Genomic DNA, 11,903 nt, shown 5'->3' with positions numbered 1-11,903 from the left:
GCTTTTGGATGTTGTGGTTTTAGAGAACAAAAAAGAGAGAGAGAGAATAAAAGACGATTCATGTGATGATGTTCCCTGAATATAAAACCTAATTTCCTCGCCGAGGAAGGTTGACTGTAACACAACCAGCGTTGCCATGTCCGCTTATTATGAGCGACTTTGGGCTTAGTTTTTCTCTAAAGTTGCTAGTAAATATTGGTATATATTTTTTTGACTTGTTTCTAAAGTGTACTTGCTTATTTGGGCTCGTTTACTAATGTTTTTTATACCAGTGTTTCTCAAACATGTTAATATCAAGGACCCCCAAATTAATATGCATTTGTCTGCGGACTGAAAATATTTATTTTATTATATTCATTTATATTATTTTCAAATAGCCGATGTATATCAAGTTTATAGTGCTCATGTGGCATCATAACCTCGCATCACCAGCCTTTCCACCTCGGAGGAAATATGGCCTAGTCGCTTCTTTTGCGCTTGTTTTCCTAGACCTGGTTGCTTGTTTCTCTCACACAATGTGGCATCACCGAACCCGGAAGTGACTCCATCCGAGCAGTTTGTTGTCATTATTAATTCCAAACAAACTGTCACGCAGCAGTTTATCACATCAAACCACCTGTTTAAATTAAAACGTCCGCATTAAAAATGTCTTCAGACTTCCAAACCTACGAGCAGGACTTCTCGACTCTTACTGCAGAAGTCACCAATAAAGTGGGCAAAATCCCCAAACTAGCTGGAGGTAAGAATGATTAAGTCAACGGTATATTAGCTGTTAGCTGTAATGTAAACCACCTGGCTAATAAGGCATTCTTCACATTTCAATAGATAACGGTTAAGATGTGATGTGGTAACATCGCATGTCGTATCATGACATAATATTATTGTCGATTTAATGTTCATCACATATTCACATAGCCCTGAAACATGAATCATGGATGAACTTCAACATAGTGTGTGCACCTTCTCCCCTTTTGTTCGGCACATCTACATAAACGTTCAGATCTCAAATATAAAGTGCTTACCCCATGGCCACAGATGTTACAATTATGTACGGGCTCTCAGAAGTACCCAAATCCTCCGTATTGTTCAGTAAGAAGCATTTTAATCCCATCGGTGGCCTTTTTCGCATGGAGTTATAAAGTATCAGAGGGCAATTACACCTCCCTACCGATAGGGTCGCGTAGTTGAAAGCGTAGTGAAAATACGAAAAAAATGGCCACAGTTCGGATTAAAATGCTTTTTATTGAACATTACGGAAGAAATTGGTACTTCTGAGGGCCCGTAAAGTATTGTAATATCCGTGGCCTTGGGGTAAGCACTTTATATTTGAAATATGAACGTTAATGTAGATGTACGGGCCAAAAAGGGAGAAAGTCCAAACACCAGGTTGAAGTTCATCCATGACTGTCGTGAAAGATGACCGTCGTGTGATCCATGGTTAATATTCATACAGCCCTGTATGCTGGTTGTATCTAAGGCTGGGGGTGGGGGAATATATTGATTATTATGACAGATTGGCTATCTGTCGATATATCGATGATTTTCTCATTTTCGTTGTACCATGAAAAGAGGTAATAATAATTCATTATAGCGACATTAGAGGACATAGTTCTCATTTATCCTGTTATTCAGAAGTCCAATTACAGAACATGAATGTACATTTGAGTTGTGTATTCAGAGGAATGTTAATACATCTGTAATATCTCATCATTCCTTTTGTTGCCTATATGTTTTGATAGATATACAGTATATGGGTTGGTTACTTTTATAGGATAATGTAATACCGTTTCTTTATCCACAAATGCCAAGAATGTAATTTAGATAGCATGACAATTGCTGGTTTTTATTGATTACCTGATATCTAGCCTTGATACAAGACCGATGACCATCTTGATCCAAGGCTACTTGGTATCCGTCTTTGAGCAATAACTTGTTTCCTTAGTGTGCACTCTATTTAACAAACAAACAAAGCTAAAATAAATATTATACTTATCTACCGGCACACAAGACGTAACAATAAAGACCACCAACTTTGAAATTCAGGGTAGCTAAATGTTGACAAATGACATTCACCATGTTGTTTGTTGACTAATAGGTTTCATACTATTTACCCTGATTTGCACTTTGTAACTTGTAAATGTCTCTATAGTCTAATGAATATTGATCTTTGGACCATGAATATCATAATATTAAAGCCATATTGACCTGCACTAACGTATAATCTTACAAAAGCATTGTGTATGTAGGTTATTGTGTGATCTTGTTTTAGCTGGTTTCCCAGGTTTACATTATGTTTCATGTTATAGCTGTTTATACGTTCACCTTTTCAGTTCAATCCTCTTTAGTTGTTTGTTGTGTCTGCCAGCACCCTCATCTTGATGTTGCCTTCCAACCACACCACAAAACGGAACAGTTTCCTGGCTAATAACACAACGGCACACAGTGAATTACTTAAAAGTCCTCATGTGGTCTGTCCTTTATTTCAGACTCAGAGTGCCCCTGTAGTTGTAACCCAGTTTCTTCTCACACTCTCAAACTCAAAACTCTTGTAGGACATCTATACTATATGGACATCCTGTTTTTGTGTGGTGATACATGTATGTGTCACTGGCTTGAAGGCTTCTTACTCTGTCAAAGGTCAGCTACAAACTCCCAATGCATGCTGTTGTTATTGATTGATTAATTGTTTAATTGAATGCTTTATTAACAGTTTGCAAAATAGTGCAGTGGTACGATTATACACAATGCACACAATGTGTCGCAGCTCTGCCGTTTTCGTAGTATAAATCAGGTTTAAATGTTGCTGAGGTTGAGCCGGCATGACAGACTGGTTGAAGTGTTTCCTCTTGCTCTGCATCAACAAGTTCTCTGCAGAGAAATAACAGTGAATGGAGAGACTTGCTCTTCCAGGTGTATTTGTGAAAAGCTCATAGATAGACTTTAAGCAGTTTAAGGACTTTTGATGTGTGGAGGGTGTGTCCACAGCATTGATCAGAGGAAATATAAACAAGGTCAGAATACAGTTTCTTGCTGTATGAAATTGTGGGGCATGCATGCTTGAAGCGTCTCAGGTAGTTTTAATTGTATTTTATTTGTTTATGCTCTCCCAGCATTCTTTATAGTTCTCAAGCTGCAGTTGTTGCGTTAGCTAACAAGCAAGTTAATGAGTGGCACTCAAAGTTTCCCTGTGTGATATTGTCTTTGTGCTCCCTGTGAAACAGCTTGAGTAACATGGCCGGGTTCATGGGATGAGCAAGAAGCTTGTAGATCCACAGCATCATGAGAATGTCTGAGTTGAGCCGCAGGGAAGAAAGACCAAAGCCAAGCCCGGAGGCTCTGAGTTCTTGTGTGGCTTATGTTCAGGCCAGATCAAGACTAGAGCTCCTGTATTTGAGTGGTTCATACTGTCCCTTGAGCTTACTTTTACTTGAACCAAACATGACTTTTAAACGGCTGTCGCCCAATATGACATTAAACCTTTTTTGTTGTTTATTTTGAATCTCAGATAATACCTAGATTATTTTTACTTTCACCAGCATACTTTGTGTCAGACTTCAAACAATGTCAGACTGAATGTCAAACAATACATGGTATTTACTATTTTTTGCATGTCATGCTCTATGATGATTACTGTATCCCCTTACAGAGATAAACTCTGCATCACTAATGTAGTCCAACACCTTAACCAGAAAGCATAGCATACATTTGACCAGCAGTGATAGTAGTTGTGCATTTCCAGATGCCCCAGTGAAAGTTCCAGCCAGAATTAATTACTTTTCTTTTCACTTTAGTTAGTTGACAAGTTGACAACTATAAGTTTTAGTTACTGTAGTTGACAACTATGTATAACTACTACTAATGCTACCAACCACATTTACGCACACACTCTTACTAAATATTTTGAGTAGAACTAGTGCCCTGCCCTTACTTTATCCAACTTGTTGCTCATAAAGAGTTTCTTGTTTATCTTCTGGCTTATCAACTCTTCAATCATTTATTGATATGTTGTAGTCTGGCTAGTTGTATGGCTGATGAAGCCGTGTCGCCAAAATTGGGAAAATAGCTGATATTCTATTTTTGAAAATCTTGCTATTTTAGAGCATTTTGCTGTTTAAATTATTTTGAAAATAGTTAGGTTTTCTTTCTTACAATTTTTTTAATTATTTTTTATACAGCTTTCACATATAATGACAAGCCCAAAATAGGGCATATTAGATACTGCGCAGGCTATTCGAATCGCACCATCACCCCTTGTTCTATTTTTGCACACTTCTTTTCATTTACAGTGCTTGTTTACACGGCACAATTACAGTGCAACAGTGTTGTTTGCAATCCGCAGGTTGCCTCTTTTCTGCAAGCTGTGAACACGGCTTGGTACTGCTCATAATTGGGACAAACACCAGGCGTCTTCTGCTTGTGGGCTTACACTTGAGCTTACCTCCCAAATTTCACAATACTCAATACAGTCATTTTGCAGAAACGCGATAGCTCAACTTCCATGGAGCTATTCCACGTCGCCTCCTGTCACCCTCCGGTGACTGTGTCAAATAAGCACCCATGAATGCATGTACAAAGCCAGTAAAATCAATCATAAAGTCATTGTCCTGTGTCCTCGGCTACCGGCAGAATAGTTTGCACTCAAATATATTTCTCTTATTGCTGATTAAGACCTTTCTCTGCTTTTGTTTTTTACCCACTCTTCTATTCTGAATGATGTATCAATTTTGCCCTTGGCTCAAAAGCCCTCAGAGACAACAGCCACACACAAAGGGCATTTTGTCATTGTTGCTGCTGCTTGTCTCACTAGCATTCTGTTCCGATGATGAACTGGGCATCATGAGAAATAAAATGCCCACATGACGGTCTTTGACTGCATGTACATTCATGCAAGAATCAAATGAAAGCGTGTTTGGATATTTATTTTGTTCCGTTTGCCCACCTCCACCAAAACGTATGGTCTAAGGAAAGGTTGGAACAAGAATACAATGGAATGCGCACCTGAAAGTAAATTCTCTCTCCCCACTTGTTAGGAATATGTATGGAAGAGACTAAGAGAGGAGCCTGTCAATCATCGGTGCATAAATATTGAGTGCAGATGAAATAGAAATCTTCACTCGCCCATGCCCAGCCTCATCTCTTTTTTTTTTCACCTGTCCTGCACCCTGTTTACAAAACTCTTGCTCCGTCTGTCCGTCCAATGTGTCCGTCGGTCAGGCTGTAGTCCCAGTAAATATCCATGCATATTTCACGGCCCTTACCTCTCAGGCCCCGAATCCGCACAGAGAATGAGCACCGTCTCACCTTGCAGAGAATCGCCTCTGGCTGTTTACTGTGTAGGCTGTGAGGTTGGACACAGGTTTTAAAAATGAATTTGAGGACTGGCAAAAGGCAACGTAGACCCATAAGGCCTGAGAAATGAAGATCTTGGTTCTGTGTTTTTTTCTTTTTTAGGTTTTTTTCTCTTGCGTTGTTGCTATCCCACCACTGATAGCCTTGTGATTCGTCTTTGAGCTGGAAGTTTTGTCAAGTCTGCATTTCAATTATTGAAAATGCTGGTAATTATTTATCCAACTGCGGTGGACTGAAAGGTTTCACCGGTGATGGCTGACCTAGTAAATTTATTTCTAAATTGTTGTCAGCTGAGCAGTCACATCTGGGAAAGATGTCCAAAATGTAACTGGATAAAAAAAAAACGGAAGTACTTGACTTGAGGTTCTGTGACTTGTGAGGCAGGAAATGGAGATGGTTCACAGCTTGGTTAAGTGGACCTCGTCCTAAATCCACAGGAGGAGGAACCCTGACTCGCATCCACTAAATATATGGCAAAAACTTTTCAAAGACCACATAACTTTTCAGTTATTTATTATTATTCAAAAGATTTCCAGTCGATAGATATTTATCCTTAGGATAATACAGAAAAGAAGCTTTAGTAACAATTTACTTAAAGCCTAGTAGTATGTATTATAATGCATTATAATCTGCTTATAACACTACAATTAAAGTTTTAAGCACTCATAAGTACTCAATGCTTTATAAGAATAATGACATTACACATTATAAAGCATTGCATAATGACTTATATAAATCAATCAATGTTAGAATGCATTATATTGTGATTCTAAGTCACTATAAGTGGTCATTGTGTGTTGTAAGTAAAGTGATGATATAATATCATCATAATGAAAGTATTATGATACTTGACCTTAAGTCATTATAAAATCCTTTGTAATGTGTTATAAATGTTATAAACCAGGGCTACTCAACTTAACACATTGATTGCCAAGATCAAGTTAACTCGTTCTTTCAAATCCATCACTTGATTGCCAAGATCAACTTGATCTTTCAAAAAAAAATTTTTTTAATTTTACCCAAAGACCAAGGAGATATGATTTTTCGAAGATCTAGACTCCTATCCACTCTGTATCTCGGCTCCTGAGTACTTTTTTTTTCTCAATAAAAAATCTCTGGCATAAAACTGCAAAAATGTGTTAAGATGGCTCAGGGGCCACTCAGCAAAATACCAAAAGTCCAAGGGCCGCAAGCTAAAAATGTCGGTCCTATTTTGGATTTTTCGATTTTGTAACACACTACACATTGTTAATGTTATAAGAAAATGTCTCAACCTCAAAATAAGAAAAACCTCTCCAATGAATCATCACCTTACCGTGGTGGAGAGGTTTGTGTGCCCCAATGAACCTGGGAGCTGTGTTGTCGGGAGCCTAGTGCTCCTGGTAGGGTCTCCCATGGCAAAGTGGTCTCGGGGGAGGGGCCAGACTAAGAATGGTTCACCAAACACTTCATGGACAATTCAAGACGAAGTGATGCGACCCGGCCCGGAGGAAGCCCGGGGCCCTCCTCTGGAGCCAGGCCCGGAGGAAGGGCTCGTCAGCGAGCGCCTGGTGGCCGGGCTAACCACGGAGCCCGGCCGGGCACAGCCCGAAGAAGGAACGTGGGCAGATCTTCGCCGCCACGTGGGCCCACCACCCGCGATCGGAACCAGTGGGGTCGGGTGCACTGTCAGATGGGTGGCAGTGACAGCAGAGGTTCCAGACGGACCAATCAGGGGCAGCAGAGGCTGACTTTTGGGACGTGGAACGTAACTACGCTGGTGGGGAAGGAGCCTGAGCTGGTGCGGGAGGCAGAGCGCTACCGGTTAGACCTGGTGGGGCTTGCCTCCACACATAGCAAGGACTCTGGAACCAAACTCCTGGACAAGGGGTGGACCTTGTTTTATTCTGGAGTTGCTCAGGGTGTGAGGTCTCAGGCGGGTGTGGGGATACTCACAAGCCCCCGGTTGAGTGCCATCACGTTGGGGTTCACCCCGGTGGACAAGAGAGTCGCCTCCCTCCGCCTAAGGGTTGATGGGGGGAAAACGCTGACTGTTGTCTGTGCGTACGCGCCAAACAAGAGTTCAGAGTATTCGGCCTTTTTGGATACCCTGCATGGGGTCCTGCATGGGGCTCCGGTGGGGGATTCCATAGTCTTGCTGGGGGACTTCAACGCACACGTGGGCAATGACGGGGATACTTGGACTGGCGTGATTGGGAGGAACGGTCTCCCTGATCTGAACCTGAGTGGTGGCTTGTTATTGGATTTCTGTGCTAGTCATGGACTGACAATAACAAACACCATGTTCAAACATAAGGATGCTCATAAGTGTACTTGGTACCAGAGTACCCTAGGCCAAAGATCAATGATCGATTTTGTAATCGTATCAGCTGATCTGAGGCCTTATGTTCTGGACACTCGGGTGAAGAGAGGGGCGGAACTGTCAACTGATCACCATCTGGTGGTGAGTTGGTTCAGATGGCGGGGGAAGCCTCTGGACAGACCTGGCAAACCCAAGCGTGTAGTGCGGGTGAACTGGGAACGTTTGGAGGAGACCTCTGTGCGGAAGGAATTTAACTCCCACCTCCGGCGGGACTTCTCTGGCATCCCTGTGGAGGTTGGGGGCATTGAACAGGAATGGGCAATGTTCAAAGCCTCTATTGCTAAAGCTGCGGCTGTGAGCTGTGGTCAGAAGGTCTTAGGTGCCTCAAGGGGCGGTAACCCTCGAACACCCTGGTGGACAGCGGTGGTCAGGGAAGCCGTCCGACTGAAGAAGGAGGCCTATCGGGGTATGATATCCCAGGGGACTCCAGAGGCAGTTGCAAGGTACCGACAGGCCCGAAGGGCGGCAGCCACAGCTGTGACGGAGGCTAAGCAGCGGGTGTGGGAGGAGTTCGGGGAATCCATGGAGAAGGACTTTCGGGCGGCACCAAAGTTGTTCTGGACGACCATACGGCACCTCAGGAGGGGAAAGCGGGGAACCATCCAAGCTGTATACAGCAAGGATGGGGCTCTGCTGACTTCAAGTGAGGAAGTCGTAGGGAGGTGGAAGGAACACTTTGAGGAACTCCTAAACCCAATGACATCAGACCCACCCTCCCTGACAGGAGCAGAGCCTGAGGATGATGGGGGATCGGCGTCAATCTCCCGGAAGGAAGTCACTGAGGTAGTTAAACAACTCCACAGTGGCAAAGCTCCGGGGGTTGATGAGATTCGTCCAGAAATGCTGAAGGCTCTGGGTGTTGAGGGGCTGTCTTGGTTGATACGTCTTTGCAACATCGCGTGGAAGTCTGGGACAGTACCGAGGGAGTGGCAGACTGGGGTGGTGGTCCCACTTTTCAAAAAGGGGGACCAGAGGTTGTGTGCCAATTACAGAGGTATCACATTACTCAGCCTCCCTGGGAAAGTTTATGCCAAGGTACTGGAAAGGAGGGTCCGGCCGATAGTCGAACCTCAGATTCAAGAGGAGCAATGTGGTTTCCGTCCTGGTCGTGGAACAACTGACCAACTCTTTACTCTGGCAGGGATCCTGGAGAGGGCCTGGGAGTATGCATATCCGGTCTACATGTGTTTTGTGGATTTGGAGAAGGCATATGACCGGGTCCCCCGGGAGTTTCTGTGGGAGGTGCTGCGGGAATATGGGGTGAGGGGGACCTTGTTGAGGGCCATCCAATCTCTGTACGCCCAAAGCGAGAGCTGTGTTCGTGTGCTCGGCAGTAAGTCGGATTATTTTCCAGTGGGGGTTGGTCTCAGACAGGGCTGCGCCTTGTCACCTATCCTGTTTGTGATTTTCATGGACAGGATCTCGAGGCGAAGTCGTGGCGGAGAGGGTATACGGTTCGGTGAGCTAAGGGTTGCGTCACTGCTTTTTGCGGATGATGTGGTCCTGATGGCACCATCGGTCCGGGACCTTCAGCTCTCACTGGATCGGTTCGCAGTCGAGTGTGCGTCGGCTGGGATGAAAATCAGCATCTCCAAATCTGAGGCCATGGTTCTCAGCAGGAAACCGGTGGATTGTGCAGTCCGGGTAGGGAATGAGGCTTTGCCCCAGGTGAAGGAGTTTAAGTATCTCGGGGTCTTGTTCACGAGTGAGGGGAGGACGGAGCAGGAGATCAGCCGGAGAATCGGAGCAGCAGGAGCGGTATTGCAGTCGCTGTACCGCACTGTGGTGACGAAAAGAGAGCTGAGCCAGAAGGCAAAGCTCTCGGTCTTCCGAGCAATCTTCGTTCCTACTCTCACCTATGGTCATGAAGTGTGGGTCATGACCGAAAGAATAAGGTCGCGGGTACAAGCGGCCGAAATGAGTTTTCTCAGACGGGTGGCTGGCATCTCCCTTAGAGATAGGGTGAGAAGTTCGGTCACCCGGGAGAGACTCGGAGTAGAGTCGCTGCTCCTTCGCTTGGAAAGGAGCCAGCTTAGGTGGTTCGGGCATCTAGTACGGATGCCTCCCGAGCGTCTCCCTAGGGAGGTCCTCGCTGCACGTCCCACTGGGAGGAGACCCCGGGGCAGACCAAGGACCAGATGGGCGGATTACATCTCCACACTGGCCTGGGAACGCCTCGGGATCCCCCAGGAGGAAGTTGCTAATGTTGCTCAGGAGAGGAAGGTCTGGAGCTCTCTGCTGGAACTGTTGCCCCCGCGACCCGACTCCGGATAAGCGGTTGAAGATGGATGGATGGATGGATAAGAAAATGTACATTTTGACGTCATATTCTTTTCACTGTACCTGTTTATTTTGTCCAGTGGCATCAGTTCAGCAAAAGCTAAGGTATGGCAAGGTTACGGTTGCCAACTCCCAGAGATTGAAATAAGGGACACATATCCCGCGCGGCCGAAAAAAAATGAGGGTCAAACTGCCTCCCCCTGGCCAGCCGGGGCGCCTGATGGAGGGGAAAGGAACTGGTTGGAATAACGTGTTCCTTCCACGCGCTATGTCCAACCAGGGAAACTCTCCCTTGTCAGGTGATAAGAAGGTCAGTTGGCTCTCATGCATTGAAGGAGGCATGAGCTCGGCCCTGGCCTCCCTAGGTTGGCAGAGGGAAGATAGTGCCCAGGATTACATAGACAATTGGCACTGGGTGTAAAAAAATTGGTTACAAAATCGTGGGATAAAAAAGAAAAAAAAAAGAAATGCCTGAAAGAGGCAGAGGAGGAGAGTGATGAAGATTACCGTGATCCCACCGAGCACCTCAGTGGTCTGAGTTACTCTCCAGAACGGGACGCTGGCCGGCGACGTGACCGTTCCAGACATAGTTCCTCTTCATTAGACCGGGATCCATCCGGCAGGAGAAGATACTCCAGGCCCAGGCGGCGGTCCCGCCAGACGGCCCGGCCCGGAGGCACCGACAGCGATCTCAACAGTTCCAGCGACGCAGGCCGGAACTCCATACATGGAGATAACCGTAACGTCTAGGGCTGATGTCATAGTCCTAGATTTGGGCATAGCGGAGATAGCCCGCTCCATATATGGAGATGCCTGACACTACCTGACATCATCGTAGTGACATTAGGACCGCAGCCAACGAGACAGTCAGTCCAGAGTCAGTCGAGGTCTTTGGCTGTGTTTATAGCAGTGGAATTTGACTTTTCCACGTTAGTTGTGGTCTAACAGGGGGTCCGCCATGCTGCCCACCCTGCAGGAGCTGAAAGTGGACGAGGTGAATGTGTCATCTGCAGTACTGAAGGCTGCTGCACATCACTATGGTTCCCAGTGTGATAAACCCAACAAGGAGTTCATGCTCTGCCGCTGGGAAGAGAAGGACCCCAGGAAGTGTCTAGAGGAAGGGAGGAAAGTCAATGAATGTGCAATCAACTTCTTCAGGCAAATCAAGGGGAACTGTGCGGAGTCGTTCACAGAATACTGGACCTGTTTGGATTATTCCAACCTCACCGAGCTGCGCCGCTGCCGCACGGAGCAGCAGGTGTTTGACAACTGTGTCCTGGATAAGTTGGGCTGGGAGAGACCCGGCCTGGGAGACCTGTCTAAGGTGACCAAGGTGTCTACAGATCGGCCCCTCCCTGAGAATCCCTACCATTCTCGGCCACGCCCTGAGCCCAACCCAGTCATTGATGGCAAACTAGAGCCTTCCAAACTGGGCAGTAGGTTTTTCTTCTGGAGCTGGTGAGATGGGAGACCCAGACCCATTAGATAATTCCACCCGCCACGCCATGGGCCTTGTCTAGAAACAACCTTGCAATCTAAATCAAAAGTATTGCCAACCAGGGCAAGCATGATGCCAGCAAGGCTTCTGAAAGGCTGGTTTCAGTGCTACCATTTTGATCAAATGTGCCCAGTTTTCTCTGATGAATATGATCTAGGCCAGTGGTTCTCAAACTTAAAAATGTCAAGGACCCCCCATAACTCTGAGAGTGTACATAATATTTTAGTTTTGGACAGGGCCCATGTCCACTGGTCTCCAGTCAGTCTGCACCATTTTCAGAGCTCTCTATACACACCCTGGGTTAATCCATACAACTTGCCCAACCCCTTATGTACATTATGAGTGAACAAATGCAACATGCTGTGTTATGGTTGTTGTTAAATAATAGAGAAAAACATAATACAAAAAAAAAAA

General features: G+C 45.3%; 2 protein-coding genes across 3 annotated transcripts in view; both read left to right on the top strand.

The window, feature by feature from the left end:
• Positions 1–548: 548 nt before the first annotated feature.
• Positions 549–11,903, top strand: part of vti1a (vesicle transport through interaction with t-SNAREs 1A) — a 184,457-nt gene continuing 173,102 nt past the window's right edge. For both annotated transcript variants that reach the window (XM_080455882.1, XM_080455883.1), the window contains exon 1: positions 549–739. In XM_080455882.1, coding sequence (XP_080312008.1) covers positions 646–739 — 94 coding nt within the window. In that variant the 5' untranslated portion in view covers positions 549–645. The remainder of the gene's footprint in view (positions 740–11,903) is intronic.
• Positions 10,879–11,878, top strand: LOC308105246 (NADH dehydrogenase [ubiquinone] 1 alpha subcomplex subunit 8-like). Its single transcript, XM_080455886.1, has one exon. It carries the CDS (start codon positions 10,950–10,952, stop codon positions 11,451–11,453), a length of 504 nt encoding a protein of 167 aa, XP_080312012.1. The 5' UTR covers positions 10,879–10,949; the 3' UTR covers positions 11,454–11,878.

This window comes from Gymnoscopelus braueri (genome assembly GCF_963280865.1).
Source record: "Gymnoscopelus braueri genome assembly, chromosome: 17".
Classification (NCBI taxonomy): Eukaryota; Metazoa; Chordata; class Actinopteri; order Myctophiformes; family Myctophidae; genus Gymnoscopelus; species Gymnoscopelus braueri.
The sequence above is the reverse complement of the archived record's forward strand: the minus strand, read 5'-3'. Positions and strand labels throughout refer to the sequence as shown.